The sequence below is a fragment of the Bombina bombina genome, chromosome 6 (assembly GCF_027579735.1).
Source record: "Bombina bombina isolate aBomBom1 chromosome 6, aBomBom1.pri, whole genome shotgun sequence".
NCBI classification, from domain to species: Eukaryota; Metazoa; Chordata; class Amphibia; order Anura; family Bombinatoridae; genus Bombina; species Bombina bombina.
This window is the reverse complement of record NC_069504.1, coordinates 312,413,644-312,431,151: the sequence shown is the minus strand read 5'-3', so window position 1 is coordinate 312,431,151 and position 17,508 is coordinate 312,413,644. Positions and strand designations below refer to the sequence as shown.

The 17,508-nt window shown below is 37.6% G+C and overlaps 1 protein-coding gene across 1 annotated transcript in view; it reads left to right on the top strand.

The window, feature by feature from the left end:
• Positions 1-17,508, top strand: part of METTL25 (methyltransferase like 25) — a gene marked incomplete in the record, with an annotated part of 826,773 nt that overhangs the window by 316,851 nt on the left and 492,414 nt on the right. The window contains 1 exon segment of the mRNA XM_053716932.1: positions 2,078-2,184. Within this exon segment, the coding sequence (XP_053572907.1) occupies positions 2,078-2,184 (107 nt within the window).

Genomic DNA, 17,508 nt, shown 5'->3' with positions numbered 1-17,508 from the left:
CTCAGTCCGTAAAGGACCATTTCCTCAGGCATATACAAAGGTGTTCAACAGGCTACCATTTATACCTGACAGTGACCCGGAATCAAAATGTGGAGGTCATCTCCAAAAAATTGACAATAAAATGTTAAAAAACAAAAATACAATAAAAAATGGAACATGTATCAAAATTGTGTTTGAGCAGCAATCAGATAATATATTCATATCATCAAAAAACAAAAAACAAAAAGAACAAACATAAAAACAGCATGTATTTGCATTGATGAGTAACACCTGTGATAGTGTTTCTGAAAAAAAGAAAAAAAAAAAAAAGCTAAACCTGTGTATGTATCCTATCCTATAGATAAACATGTTGTCACCTCAAAAGACTATTGGGTTATATAAGGAAATAAGATCCCAATGGTGACTATTGTTTAGTGTGCAAAACAAATCTGTATATAATCAATAAAGAATATATATAAACTAGAAAAAATATATATATGTTTTCCTCTGGGTTGGGCTCGAACCCTTGACCTTGTGTATGCTAGGCTTTTACTGATCTAAAAGAGCTATTCAGATATGACAACAAATGAGATTGATATCACTTGCAATATACCAAACAATAGTAGATAATATGGATGTATTAGAAATATGAGTTTGCAGAAAACATTGTTCTTGTAAAGAGCCCTCATATCTTATATTCTAGAAACAAAAATAAACCTACAACTTGTTTTAATACTAGAGTTGTCTCTGTGATTCCATTTCCTTGGATAAAATATGAGTTGATGTTTTAAATTATTTATTACAAAACAGATTATTAAGCAACAACATTGACTCATGTACGTCTGTTTTGTTTTTGTTTTTGTCCTTTGTATTCCTTTTAAGTTGATGGTAATCAGCCTTAAGATTTGCTAAGGTGATTTAGTGCCAATCTCTCTCTTAAAATTGTCAGCTGCTTCTCTATATGCTGCATTGTTCATTCATTTTGTATCTGCACTGCTGAACTAACATGGTGACTGCAAACCTAGGTTTTTTTGACAGGTAATAATGATGCAGTTCTTATTTAAAAAAGCTGACAAATTTTCCAAAGCAAGACAAAAATGCTCACTTTTAACAAGTCACTTGTTAAAGTTAAATGAGCATTCATAATTAAAATGGACATTACTCTGTTAATTTTTTTTAGCAAAGTTTTTTTTTTCTGAGAATTTTGAACTGCAGATATATGTACATAGAAATATTTTATACCAAAACTGTTAAAAAATACATATTTGTGTATGACATTTATTTAAATGCTTTCTTACCAATAAGGGGCTAGATTACAAGTGGAGCGCTAATTTATCACGCACCCGTAAACGGGCCATTACAAGTGGCTACCGTGAGCTTGTGGTAGCTATTAGCGCTCAGAAAATTAACCAGAAATCAGTTCTCTGGTTAATTTTCAAAATAACCTTCATTTGGCCCCAAAATAAAGAATATTCTTTTTTTTTAATTGAAAAAATTATAGCTTTTTTTTTTTTTTTTTTTTTAATAAAAAGCAGTTATGAGAGGTCAATGTTGGCAGGTGTGGGGTGTTAGAAAACAAGATGCTAAAAAGTGCCTTTATATAGCAGTCTATGGAAATTGTATGTTCCCTGTAAATATATATATATATATATATATATATATATATATATATATATATATATATATATATATATATATATATGTACTGATATACATATATATTTATATGTTAATATGTGTATATGTATACATGTAAAAACATAAATATATATGTATATATTCATATACATATGTATCTCCAATCTGCTGCACGACTTACCCCCTTTGGTGCGCTAGTTCTCATACTGTGTCTCACGGCATGAGAACGAGGGTCCCATTGAAGCCTATGGAAGGGTGCTCACCTCTCGTTTGCAATGCACCTATCTTGTAATACCAGCTCACAAATGCATGCACTGGTATTACTAAAGCACAAATATCAATTTCTATTTTTTATCTAGCCCAAAATGTTACGTAAAGTGGAACGTTTATGTTACTTATAAGCTACAACACACCCTGATTAATTGACTTGTATAGTGAACATATTTTTTTTTTCTTACAGATCATAAAATGAAGACAGGCGAGTTTATGAATGGTAAAAAGTCACATGAAGTTGTGATCATGTCCCAATTAGTTGAGTGCATTGCTAATGCATGTGAAGTAAAACAGGTAAATATGCTTTCCTAATGTTATAGATGTGTGTAGGTATGTATATGTGTATGTATAAGATAAAAAAAATAGAATAGAGGGAACTGTGTCTCAAGTGTGCAGGATTTGTTTCCTTGATCAGGACAGGCCTACTGTTTTGGGATAGTTGACAGGCATTCATGTGTTCTTTGTGGTTATCTCCCTCATCTTGGGGGGTCATATTGTTTTGATTTAGCATTCTTACCTATCTTTTAGCTCCAGTCTAAATTACAGTTATTCTACCTGTACCCCACTCTTTTGGTATATTTTGTAATAGAATAATCTTCCTGAAAGGCTTTTAAACCCAAAATTTAACAAAACCCGAAATGTTGATATTTTATCCCTATGTTGCTTTAGTAAAGAAATGTATTTTATCAAGAAACAGTGCTGACCCTACCTTTGTACCATTGTGAGATTATGTGTGAAAGGTAAGGCAGGCCTCTCCAGCGTGCGTTCACTCTGATAATCTATTCTAAGAGATTATTGCACTGGACTGTGTATTTGCAAGGGTGCTAAACTTACCTTTGTTTTTTTGTGTATGTATATATATATATATATATATATATATATATATATATATATATATATATATACAGGGAGTGCAGAATTATTAGGCAAATTAGTATTTTGACCACATCATCCTCTTTATGCATGTTGTCTTACTCCAAGCTGTATAGGCTCGAAAGCCTACTACCAATTAAGCATATTAGGTGATGTGCATCTCTGTAATGAGAAGGGGTGTGGTCTAATGACATCAACACCCTATATCAGGTGTGCATAATTATTAGGCAACTTCCTTTCCTTTGGCAAAATGGGTCAAAAGAAGGACTTGACAGGCTCAGAAAAGTAAAAAATAGTGAGATATCTTGCAGAGGGATGCAGCACTCTTAAAATTGCAAAGCTTTTGAAGCGTGATCATCGAACAATCAAGCGTTTCATTCAAAATAGTCAACAGGGTCGCAAGAAGCGTGTGGAAAAACCAAGGCGCAAAATAACTGCCCATGAACTGAGAAAAGTCAAGCATGCAGCTTCCAAGATGCCACTTGCCACCAGTTTGGCCATATTTCAGAGCTGCAACATCACTGGAGTGCCCAAAAGCACAAGGTGTGCAATACTCAGAGACATGGCCAAGGTAAGAAAGGCTGAAAGACGACCACCACTGAACAAGACACACAAACTGAAACGTCAAGATTGGGCCAAGAAATATCTCAAGACTGATTTTTCTAAGGTTTTATGGACTGGTGAAATGAGAGTGAGTCTTGATGGGCCAGATGGATGGGCCTGTGGCTGGATTGGTGAAGGGCAGAGAGCTCCAGTCCGACTGGTTTGGGCTGGTATCATCAAAGATGAGCTTGTGGGGCCTTTTCGGGTTGAGGATGGAGTCAAGCTCAACTCCCAGTCCTACTGCCAGTTTCTGGAAGACACCTTCTTCAAGCAGTGGTACAGGAAGAAGTCTGCATCCTTCAAGAAAAACATGATTTTCATGCAGGACAATGCTCCATCACACGCGTCCAAGTACTCCACAGCGTGGCTGGCAAGAAAGGGTATAAAAGAAGAAAATCTAATGACATGGCCTCCTTGTTCACCTGATCTGAACCCCATTGAGAACCTGTGGTCCATCATCAAATGTGAGATTTACAAGGAGGGAAAACAGTACACCTCTCTGAACAGTGTCTGGGAGGCTGTGGTTGCTGCTGCACGCAATGTTGATGTTGAACAGATCAAAACACTGACAGAATCCATGGATGGCAGGCTTTTGAGTGTCCTTGCAAAGAAAGGTGGCTATATTGGTCACGGATTTGTTTTTGTTTTATTTTTGAATGTCAGAAATGTATATTTGTGAATGTTGAGATGTTATATTGGTTTCACTGGTAAAAATAAATAATTGAAATGGGTATATATTTGTTTTTGTTAAGTTGCCTAATAATTATGCACAGTAATAGTCACCTGCACACACAGATATCCCCCTAAAATAGCTATAACTAAAAACAAACTAAAAACTACTTCCAAAACTATTCAGCTTTGATATTAATGAGTTTTTTGGGTTCATTGAGAACATGGTTGTTGTTCAATAATAAAATTAATCCTCAAAAATACAACTTGCCTAATAATTCTGCACTCCCTGTATATATATATATATATATATATATATATATATATATATATATATATATATATATATAAAATAAAAAATAGACAAGCACTGGTGTACTCCATTAGCTATGATTACGGTATTACACCGAAACATGTCAGCTTGAGTACTTAGTGCTGTATGTGCTGGACCCCCCATGGGTTTTTATCCTATTGGAATATATTAAAGATGTTTTTTACTTATTAACCTCAGGATCTACGTTCTTTTATTTCACAATATATATATATATATATATATATATATATATATATATATATATATATATATATATATATGTATGTGTGTATATATATATATATATATATATATATATGTGTGTATATATATGTATGTATATTTATATGTGTGTGTGTATTTTTTGGTACAATATATATCTATACAGTACCTATATACATGATAATATAAAGGTGTGTATTTATATCCTAGAACATATTCTGCTGTGTGCAGAACATTAGAATGTAATATGTTTACAGTAAATACATAGTTAAAGGGATACTGAAGCCAATTTTTTTTTTCATGATTCAGAGAGAGCATGCAATTTCAAGCAACTTTCTAATTTACTCCTATTTTCAATTCTTCGTTCTCTTGGTATCTTTATATGGAAAAGCAGGAATGTAAGCTAACGAGCCGGCCCATCTATTTTACTTACACCGGTCCTAGACAATTTGGCCCCTCCTACCTTAGGTTGGCAGTCACACACTCATCCTCAGCCCTTGCATATTCATTGACACTCTACCTACGCAGCTGTTCCCACACTACTGAGCAAACATGGAGATAATCTCTGTGTTCAGCTGACTTTCTTCAATACAAGTTTGTCTTGAACTACTTTTCTGCCCTTAGCCTCTTTAAGCAAGATTACTTCTCTACTCTTGTCTCTACTCTTTCTTCAAACCTAAAACGCCTGTTCTTGACTTTCAATTCTCTTCTCCGCCCACCCCCACCTCCTATTACAACTTCTCTCTCAGCTCAAGATTTTGTCAGACACTTAAACAAAATTAATTCAATCAGAAACAAAATCATCTCTCAACATAGTAACAGTCTTCAACCCCCTCAAAAGATCGCAATCACCCAAAATCCATTCAACTCTTTTTCCCCTGTTACTGAGGAAGATATTTATGCTATTATACTGTACCCTCATCTCACTACCTGTCCCTTCGATCCCATCCCCTCACAGCTATTCCCCTCCCTCTCTTCTACCCTTACCCCTATACTCATACATTTTCAACCTCTCCCTCTGCACCTGGCATATTTCCCTCATCTCTAAAACATGCACTGGTCACCCCTATTTCCCTACTCCCCCTTGCCTCAAAACTTCTTTAAAGCTAGTATATACACATCTATCACATTTCCTTAGAATAAACTTCCTCCTTGACCCACTACAAACTGGATTTCACCCCCAACACTCACAGAGACAACAATCATTAAAGTTACCAACGACCTACTTACAGAAAAATTGAAAGGCTACTTCTCTGTGCTAATCCTCAATCTGTCTGCCGCCTTTGATACTGTTGACCACCCTCTTTTGCTCCATACCCTCCAAAATTTCAACATTTGTGACACAGCCCTCTTGTGGTTCTCTTCCTTCATGTCTAACTGTACCTTTAGTCTAGTCTTCTCTGGTGCATCCTCTGCCCCTTTACAACTTTATGTTGGGTTACCACAAGGCCCTGTCTTAGGTCCCCTTCTCTTCTCAATCTATATGTCATCATTAAATTCCTTGTAAAATAAATGTACAAAAATCACAACAATAAAATAATGATAAAATAAATGTGAAACAAGGGTAAATATAATTTCAATAATAATGGAAGGATATGTCTGTTCCTGAAAGAACTTTCTGATGACTTGAATCTTCAATGGGTCCTCAAATGAGAAAGGAGAGGAAACACAAAATAGTGTAACACTGTAAACCCACTGGGGAAGATATGATGATAGGACAAATGATTACTCACATTTGTTGAAACTCATACAAGCTCTATATGATGCGCACACCTACTTTATACTGGTAGGCAAACAGTATCCCACAGCGTGATCGGTAAAAAATATTTATTAAAATATGTCACAAATGCTCAGTAAACAATACTGCAAAGGGATCCCAAAGGAAAACAGTCAATGCATACTGTCCAGAGTGAACCAGACTGCCGGATGGATGTGGATAGAGAGCAGAAACTGAACAGCTTACCAACCGCTATCCTCGACCGGCTAGGTTATGCTCTGCCCTAAGAGTCCCTGGCACGTTTTGACGTAGCAACGTTAAAAGTTCCAACGTACGTTTCGCTGACCAACTTGCAGCTTTGTCAAGGAATGTATTGCACATGTCAAATTCGTCCTTTATACAGCCTATTGCAAAGGAACTGGAAGTTTATGAGGAATTTTTCACCATGGTTGTTTCAGGTATAAATAGATCAAGAATTGCAATCTGAACACGTATTGGAGATTTGATACATAATTTATAATATATAGAAACATTTGTTAAGGGTAAAACAAAAATAAACAGATAAATGATTTATGATATATGGAAACATTTGTTAAGAACAAAACGGAAACAATGTTATATACATCGTGAACAGATCTGAATTCAGGTAGTGCAATGCAGATATATATTTGTCAAGTATATTACGAACTGAATATATCACAAGCTTAATATCTCATAAACATAATGAAATAACAATAACATTAATAATATCGTTACAGTTAAAGGCATGTTATATAAAACCTTTTTCCATATGTGTATATATAGATGCATATAACTTATGTTGTATAACCTAACAGGGAATATTGCAACATATCCATTTTCTTAACCACTCAGTTTCTGATTACTTCAATTATAAACATAATAGAAATACTGCAGAATTACAGTTCTTGGGCATTTACAAAGTGGAGCCTAATTGGAGAGGGGGGTATGTTTTGGGCCATATGGAGATTAGGTGGATCCATATTATGTATAGTTTCATACCCAGTGGTCTAAATTAGGACTTTGAGGTCCATCACTTTCTATAAGTCTTCCCAATGTATATGACTTGCATTGTAAGGCTGGAATCTGTATATATTATTTCAATGACAACTTATATTATAGCCTGTAATAGTATATGTAAATTCTAGGCCAAAAGTTAGATGTCTTTTTTTACTCTTCTGCTAGCATGTCAGTAGGCAGTGTGGAGTTCTACTGTTATTGCACTATAGTTTGTGTGCTCCTTTGGAAGCCTATGCTGGTAGTTTTTGAAATACCTTGTTGTGGGACTATTTTAGCAACTTTGAAGTAAGAAATTTAATATAAAAAATAATCATTTTTAAAATTAAAAAATACAGTTTTATAGTATAGCAAAATTGTGATTGTTTATTACCTTTAAATTTCTCCAATCACAATGAACTCTTAAATAAATTCTCCTACTTATACACTCTGATTTGTGCATGTGGAATTTGAAATAGCTAACTGAAAAATATTAAATGTGCACTGCTAAACTGTCATACAAGAATACCGCTAACTGGACAAAAAGAATACTGTAGACAGAGCTTGGTGGCCATTTTGGGCTGCTAAAATACGATGATTATTTAAAAGTTTCATGTACTTCTTACAATCTTATAGATGTGAAAGCTGTGGCAAAATACTTGTCTGGTATGTAACAATAAGTAATAAAGAATAAGTATTGTTTCTAGACTGTCTCTTTAAGGGAAGAGAACAGGGATACCCCAATCTTTCGCTTTAACAGCACATATGCAAACACTTTGTGTTCTAATCCTATATAAATATATGTATTTTCGTTTGTAACTACATATCAAGGGTCCTTTGTTTCTTGAAAACAGGGAAATTGTCGAAAAGAAAATACATTAATCAATGTGTTAAAAGGATAGTAAACTCAAAATGTTTCTTTCATGATTCAAATAGAGTATAGAACTTTCTATTTTACTTCTATTTTGTTTTGAAAAGCTGGGACACATGCTTAGGAGCCGGACCATTTTTGGAGAACTATAAGGCAACAGTTTAGCAAGAGTGTTATCCATTTGCAGGAGCACATTAGATATGTCTGCCTGTTTTTGAAGCGTGTCACGCTCTTTCCTTTTCTCCCGGCGGAGGCTGTAGCTGTCATGATCCGGTGTACATGCGCTCAGGAAACAGACCCTCGGGGCAGTGGTAGGGATTTGAAGACACCGTCCCCTGACCCGGGGGGGAAGTATCCTGGACATGGATAGATGATATTCTGTGATTCATAATTGATAGAAGTTATTGAAGAATTAATGGAGAGTGCAATTATTTGTATACAATATATTCTGGCTTCACTGTAAGTTATAATTAGTTAACAGGAGTAGCTGCAGGATTCAATGAGAGAAATATATAGCAATGTGGAATGTACAGGCTTCAGAGTAAACAGGTAGAAGTTTGACACTTAGATGCAAACTAAGGTTTGTTGCAGGTTCACAGTATATAATATTATATAAGGTTGTATGTCAGAGTTAAGCACAGCAGCACAAGTGATAAACAAGTTGCAAGTCTTAGGCATTAATTACTGTTTTGTGCATATATGTGCAATCCAAGGTTTGTTGCAGGTTCACAGTTCATAATATTATGTAGAGCTGTATATCAGTATAAGCAGAGTAACACAAATGAGACAAGTTGTAAGTCTTAGGCATTAATTACTGTTTGTGCATATATATGCAAACCAAGGTTTGTTGTAGGTTCACAGTTCATAATATTATGTAGAGCTGTATATCAGTATAAGCAGAGTAACACAAATGAGACAAGTTGTAAGTCTTAGGCATTAATTACTGTTTGTGCATATATATGCAAACCAAGGTTTGTTGCAGGTTCACAGTTCATAATATTATGTAGAGCTGTATATCAGTATAATCAGAGTAGCACAAGTGATGGACAAGTTACAAGTCTCAGGCATTAATTACTGTTTGAGCATATATATGCAAACTAGGTTTGTTGCAGGTTATTTCAGCAATGACAAATAGAAGCAGAGAAATAGTTATAAAGTTCTGAGTAAGATGATGTTATTGTAATTAGAGAGTGATGATAAGCAAAAGCATACTTGATTCATAATAAAGTTCAGAGTTTGTTAAGTAGCCGTGTCCATGAAACAGAATGGGATTATTTTTGATACTTGCGGTTTGATGATATTTAGCATAGGTAATAGAAAATGCTGTATCTTGGAATAGTTGGTAAATTCATCCAGGAAACAGTCACAGATCTCAGTTGTTCAGGATCACAACTTCAAAGTTAATGCAAAGCACATTAGACCTGAGAAGGCTTAAAAAGAGGCTGAGGGAATCAGGTGCATGAATGTTTAATCAGGCGCATGAATGTTTAATCAGGCAGGCAAGCTAAATGTAAATACTGCCCAAAACCAGCAGTCAGGGAAGGAAGTCTTAAAGGGATAGTGACATTAGGCTGAGATATGTTACAGTAGCACAGATTTCTCCCCAATCATCCCAATCTCTATCCTCTTCTCATGCAGTGCCCTGCGTTTCTTCTCAGGTTGGTTTTTCTTTGCAGGATATGGCTACTCACATATCTTCTGCTGTATCTGAGGCTTTTTCTGCAAAAAGAAGTATAAAGTTTCTGATTCTGTTGGAGTTATGTCAAATGTTTCTTCCCATAGGTCTGAGAAGGAAGATACTTCAGTAGCGTCTGAGGGTGAAATTTCAGACTCTGACAGTGTCATTCCTTCTGCTGATTCTGAGGTTGTTTCTTTCAGATTTAATCTGGAGCACCTCCATTTGTTACTTAATGAGGTTTTGGCTACTTTGGATGACTGACTCGATGGTCATAGTTACTCCCAAGAAGGCTAGTAAACTTAATAAGTTTTTTGAGGTTCCTTCTGTGGCGGAGATTTTTTTCTGTTCCAGATCGTGTTTCGGATATTATTACACGGGAATGGGAGAAGCCTGGAATTCCTTTTTTCGCTTCTCCAATTTTTAGGAAGATGTTTCCTATTGCGGATTCTATTAAGGAATCTTGGCAGACGGTTCCTAAGGTAGAGGGAGCTATTTCCACTTTGGCCAAAAGGACCACTATTCCTATTGAGAATAGTTGTTCCTTTAAGGATCCTATGGATAAGAAGTTGGAGGCCTTACTTAAAAGGATGTATGTTCACCAGGGGTTCCAATGGCAGCCTGCTGTGTGTATTGCCACGGTTACCAGTGCTTCTGCATATTGGTTTGATGTGTTGTCTGATTCTATTCAGCAGGATACTCCTCTTGAGGAGATTCAGGATAGAATTAAGGCTTTAACTCTTTTATTGTGGATGCTTCTTTACAGGTCATTAAGTTGGGAGCAAAGATTTATGGCTTTGCTGTTCTGGCTCACAGGGCCTTATGGTTAAAGTCCTGGTCTGCGGATGTATCATCCAAGTCTAAACTTTTGTCCATTCCTTACAAGGGTAAGACCTTGTTTGGGCTGGGTTTAGATGAGATTATTTGTGATATTACAGGAGGGAAGGGGCATTCTCTCCCTCAGGATAGGAGAAATAAACAGAAGGGTCGTCAGCGTAATTTTCGTTCCTTTCGTAACTTCTCTGGTAAGTCTTCCTCCTCTTCCTCTAAGCAGGATCAGTCCAAGCCTTCGTGGAAGCCCAATCAGTCCTGGAGCAAGGGAAAGCAGTCCAAGAAGCCCATTGCTGACTCAAAACCAACATGAAAGGGTCTGCCCCCGATCCAAGAATGGATCGAGTGGGGGGCAGACTTTCATTTTTCGCTCAGGCTTGTGTTCGAGATGTTCCGGATCCCTGGGTGGTAGATAATGTGTCCCAGGGATACAAACTAGAGTTCAAGACTTTTCCTCCCAGGGACAGGTTTCTTCTTTCCAGATTATCTGTAGACCAGATAAAAAGAGAGACGTTCTTACATTGTGTTCAGGATCTTTCCGACATGGGAGTGATTGTTTATGTTCCAATTCAGGTTTCTATTCCAATCTGTTTATCGTTCCCAAAAAGGAGGGAACTTTCAGACCTATTCTAGATCTCAAGAGTGTAAACAAGTTTCTCAGAGTTTCGTCGTTCAAGATGGAAACTATTCGGTCCATTCTTCCTCTGGTTCAAGAGGGTCAGTTCATGACAACAGTAGATCTGAAGGATGCGTATCTGCATATTCCCATCCACATGGAACATCACAAGTTTCTGAGATTTGCTTTCCTAGACAAGCATTTTCAGTTTGTGGCCCTTCCTTTTGGTGTTGCAACAGCTCCCAGGGTGTTCTCAAAGGTTCTGGGGGCATTGCTGGCGGTGCTCAGATTGCAAGGGGTTGCGGCAGCACCTTATCTGGACAACATTCTAGTTCAGGCGACATCTTTTCAACTAGCAAGCTCCCACACGGAGTTGTTGTTGTTGTTGTCTTTTCTGCGCTCCCACGGTTGGAAGGTGAATTTAGGAAAAAGTTCATTGATTCTGGCTACAAGAGTGTTTGTTTTTTTGGGAGCCATTGTAGATTCTCTAGAGATGAAGATTTTTTTGACAGAAGCAAGGAAATAAAAAATGTTCAATTTGTGCCTTGCTCTTCAGTCCTCTCCTTGGCTGTCGGTGGCACAGTGTATGGAGGTTATTGGTCTGATGGTTTCAGTCATGGACATCATTCCGTTTGCTCGGTTCCATCTTAGGCCTCTGCAGTTATGCATGCTCAGTTAGTGGAACGGGGATTATACGGATCTGTCCCCAAAGATTGTTCTAGATCAGGCTGCAAGAGATTCTCTTCCATGGTGGTTGTCTCAGGATCTTCTCTCCCAGGGAACCTGTTTTTGCAGGGATACCTGGGTGATCATGACCACGGATGCCAGTCTGCTGGGTTGGGGAGCTGTATGGGGTTCGCTGAAGGCTTAGAGTCTTTGGACTCAGGAGGGGTCGGTTCTTCCCATAAATATCCTAGAGCTGAGGGCAATCTTCAATGCTCTTCTGTCCTGGCCTCAGCTAACTTCAGTCCAGTTTATCAGGTTTCAGTTGGACAGTGGCTTACATCAATCATCAGGGAGGAACTCTGAGTTCCTTGGCCATGACAGAGGTAGCCAAGATTATTCAGTGGGCGGAGACCCACAACTGCTGTCTGTCTGCGATCCACATCCCAGGGGTGGACAATTGGGAATTGGATTATCTGAGCAGACAGACTTTTCATCCAGAGGAATGGGAACTTCATCCAGAGGTGTTTTCCAGTTTGATTCTCAGATGGGGCAGCCGGAGTTGAATCTCATGGCATCTCGTCAGAATGCCAAGCTCCCGAGGTACAGATCAAGGTCAAGGGATCCTCAGGCTGTACTGATAGATGCTCTAGCAGTTCCTTGGTAGTTCAGTCTGGCATACATGTTTCCTCCGTTTGCTCTTCTTCCTCGGGTCATTGCTCAGATCAGACAAGAGAGGGCATCAGTGATTCTCATTGCACCGCCGTGGCCTCGCAGGATCTGGTATGCAGATCTGGTGGAGATGTCATCTTTTCCACCTTGGTGTCTTCCATTAGGGAAGGACTTTCTACTTCAGGGGCACTTCCTTCATCCAAATCTCGTTTCTCTGAAGCTGACTGCTTGGAGATTGAACGCTTGATACTATCCAAGCGTGGTTTTTCTGAGTCGGTCATTGAGCCTGTGATTCAGGCGCATAAGCCTGTGACTAGAAATATTTATTACAAGATATGACGTAAATATATGTATTGGTGTGAATCCAGAGGCTACTCTTGGAGTAGAGTCAGGATTCGGAAGATTTTGTCTTTTCTCCAAGAGGGTCTGGACAAGGGTTTATCTGCAAGTACCCTGAAGGGTCAAATTTCTGCTTTGTCTATTTTGTTGCACAAACGTCTGGCGGATGTGCCAGACGTTCAGTCTTTTTGTCAGGCCTTGGTTGGAATCCGGCCTATGTTTAAGTCTGTGACTCCTCCTTGGAGTCTTAATTTAATTCTTAGAGTTCTCCAACAGGCTCCGTTTGAGCCTATGCATTCTTTGGATATTAAGTTGTTAACCTGGAAGGTTTTGTTTTGGTTGCTATCTCTTCGGCTCGAAGAGTCTCGGAGCTTTCTGCGTTGCAGTGTGTCTCCTTTCCTTATTTTTCATTCTGATAAGGTAGTACTACGTACTAGGTTTTCTTCCCAAGATTGTTTTTGATAAGAATATTAATCAAGAAATTGTTGTTCCTTCTTTGTGTCCTAATCCTTCTTCTCCTAAGCAACATTTGTTGCACAACCTGGATGTAGTTTGTGCATTGAAGTTTTATTTACAGGCGACTAAGGATTTTCGCCAGTCTTCTTCTTTATTTGTTGATTTTTCTGGGAAGCGTAAAGGTCAGAAAGCTACGGCTACTTCTCTCTCTTGTTGGTTGAGGAGTATTATTGGCATATGAGAGTGCTAGACAGCAACCTCCTGAGAAAATCACGGCTCATTCCACGAGGGCTGTTTCTTCTACTTGGGCTTTCAAAAATGGTGCTTCTGTAGATCAGATTGGCAAGGCTGCCACTTGGTCATCTTTACACACTTTTTCTAAATTTTATAAATTTGATACTTTTGCTTTAGCTGAGGCTTCTTTTGGGAGAAAGGTTCTTCAAGCAGTGTTACCTTCTGTTTAGGCTAACTGTCTTGTCCCTCCCTTATCATCCGTGTCCTCTAGCTTGGGTATTGATTCCCAATAGTAATTATGATGATCCGTGGACACACCATGTCATTAGAAAGAAAAAGAAATTTATGCTTACCTGATAAATTTGTTTCTTTCTTGATGCAGTGAGTCCACGGCCTGCCCTGTATTTTTCAGACAGTTTATTTTCTTATAAACCTCAGGCACCTCTGCACCTTATATTACTTCCTTTCTCTATTCCCTTTGGTCGAATGACTGGGGGTTGTGGGTAAGGGAGTGGTATTTAACAGCTTTGCTGTGGTACTCTTTGCCTCCTCCTGCTGGTCAGGAGTGATATTTCCCAATAGTAATTATGATGATCCGTGGACTCACCGTGTCAAGAAAGAAACAAATTTATCAGGTAAGCATAAATTTCCTTTTTTTTTTTTTTTTCTATAAATATCACTTTAATTTGACATAAAGCTGCATTATTTATTGCAAACTTGATATAAGATATGAAGGTTCATTATTATGCATCTTACAATTTACATTATATTTAATGTTCCTTTAATATCTTGGCCACTTGTGGTTGTTCTACTTTATCCAATCTGAGCAGGTTATTCACAAATGTATGTTAAATCTAATAACGATTGCCTAGATTACGAGTTTTGTCGGTAAGGCTGTGCAGTGCTAACGAGCAGTTTATGCTCACCGCTCACCTATAGACAATGCTGGTATTACAGGTTTTTAGAAACCCGGCGTTAGCCGCAAAAAAAGTGAGCGTAGAGCAAAATTTAGCTTCACATCTCACCTCAATACCAGCGCTGCTTACGTTAGCGGTAAGCAGGTAAAACGTGCTTGTGCACGATTTCCCCATAGGAAGCAATGGGGGAGAGTTGGCTGAAAAAACCCCAACCCCTGCAAAAAGCAGCATAAAGCTTCTAACGCAGCCCCATTGATTCCTATGGGGAAATACTTTTAATGTCTACACCTAACACCCTAACATGAACCCCGAGTCTAAACACCCCTAATCTTACACTTATTAACCCCTAATCCGCTGCCCCCGACATCGCTGACACCTGCATTTTATTATTAACCCCTAATCTGCCGCTCCGGACACCGCCGCCACCTACATTATACTTATGAACCCCTAATCTGCTGCCCCCAACATCTCCGAATCCTACATTATATTTATTAACCGCTAATCTGACGCCTCCAATGTCACCGCAACCTAACTACATTTATTAACCCCTAATCTGACGCCCACAACGTCGCCGCCACTATATTAAAGTTATTAACCCCTAAACCAAAATCTAACCCTAACCCCCCCTAACTTAAATATAATTTAAATAAATCTAAATAAAATAACTATCATTAATTAAATTATTCCTATTTAAAACTAAATACTTACCTATAAAATAAACCCTAAGCTAGCTACAATATAATTAATAGTTACTTTGTAGCTATTTTAAGATTTATTTTTATTTTACAGGCAACTTTGTATTTATTTTAACTAGGTACAATAGTTATTAAATAGTTATTAACTATTTAATAGCTACCTAGTTAAAATAAATTCAAATTTACCTGTAAAATAAATCCTAACCTAAGTTACAATTACACCTAATACTACACTATAATTAAATTAATTACCTAAGCTAAATACAATTACATACAATTAAAAAAAATTATCTAAAGTACGAACCCCCCCACTAAATTACAGAAAATAATAAAATAATTACAAGTTTTTTAAACTAATTACACCTAATCTAATCCCCCTAATAAAATTAAAAATGCCCCCCAAAATAATAAAAAGCCCTACCCTATACTAAATTACAAATAGCCCTTAAAAGGGCCTTTTGCGGGGCATTGCCCCAAAGTAATCGGCTCTATTACCTGTAAAAAAAAAGTACAATACCCCCCCAACATTAAAACCCACCACCCACACACCCAACCCTACTCTAAAACCCACCCAATGCCCCCTTAATAAAACTTAACACTAACCCCTTGAAGATCACCCTAGAAAAAATCCTATTGGCGATTGAGCTTGCATTCTATTGGCTGATCCAATCAGCCAATAGAATGCCAGCTCAATCCTATTGGCTGATTGGATCAGCCAATAGGATTAAACTTCAATCCTATTGGCTGATTGCATCAGCCAAAAGAATTTTTTCTACCTTAATAGAATTCTATCAGCCAATCGGAATTCAAGGGACGCCATCTTGGATGACGTCATTTAAAGGAACCTTCATTCTTCAGTTGGACTTCGTTGGAAGAGGATGCTCCTCGTCGGATGTCTTGAAGATGGAGCCGCTCCGCGCCGGATGTATGAAGATAGAAGATGCCGCCTGGATAAAGACTTCTGCCCGTCTGGAGGACCACTTCGTCCGGCTTCGTTGATGACTTCGGCCCGGCTGGGTGAAGACTTCTCAAGGTAGGGTGATCTTCAATGGGTTAGTGTTAGGTTTTATTAAGGGGGAATTGGTTGGGTGTGTGGGTGGTGGGTTTTAATGTTGGGGGGGTATTGTACTTTTTTTTTACAGGTAATAGAGCTGTTTACTTTGGGGCAATGCCCCGCAAAAGGCCCTTTTAAGGGCTATTTGTAATTTAGTGTAGGGTAGGGCTTTTTATTACTTTGGGTTTTTTTTTTATTTTATTGGGGGGATTAGATTAGGTTTAATTAGTTTAAAAAACTTGTAATTATTTTCTGTAATTTAGTGGGGGGGGTTTTCGTACTTTAGATCATTTTTTTTAATTATAATTAATTGTATTTAGTTTAGCTAATTAATTTAATTATAGTGTAGTGTTAGGTGTAATTGTAACTTAGGTTAGGATTTATTTTACAGGTAAATTTGTCTTTATTTTAACTAGGTAGCTATTAAATAGTTAATAACTATTTAATAACTATTGTACCTAGTTAATATAAATACAAAGTTGCCTGTAAAATAAAAATATATCCTAAGCTAGCTACAATGTAACTATTAGTTATATTGTAGCTAGCTTAGGGTTTATTTTATAGGTAAGTATTTAGTTTTAAATATGAATAATTTAGTTAATGATAGTTATTTTATTTATATTTATTTAAATTATATTGAAGTTAGGGGGGGGTTAGGGTTAGAGTTAGATTTAGGGGTTAATACATTTTAATATAGTTGCAGCGACGTTGGGGGCGGCAGATTAGGGGTTAATAAATGTAGGTCGGTGTCGGCGATGTTAGGGATGGCAGATTAGGGGTTAATAAAATTTAAGTAGTGTTTGCGATGCGGGAGGGCGGCGGTTTAGGGGTTAATATATTTTTTATAGTGGCGGCGATGTCCGGTTCGGCAGATTAGGGTTTTTTTTTTTATTGTTTGCGATGTGGGGGGGGGGGGGGCTCAGTTTAGGGGTTAATAGGTAGTTTATGGGTGTTAGTGTACTTTTTAGCACTTTAGTTAAGAGTTTTATACTACGGCGTTAGCCCATAAAACTCTTAACTACTGACTTTTAAATGCGGTACCAGTCTTGACAGGAGAGGCTGTACCACTCACTTTTTGGAAGACTCGTAATACCGGCGTTATGCAAGTCCCATTGAAAATATAGGATACGCAATTGACATAAGTGGATTTGCGGTATTTTCGAATCTGGCCAAAAAAGTGAGCG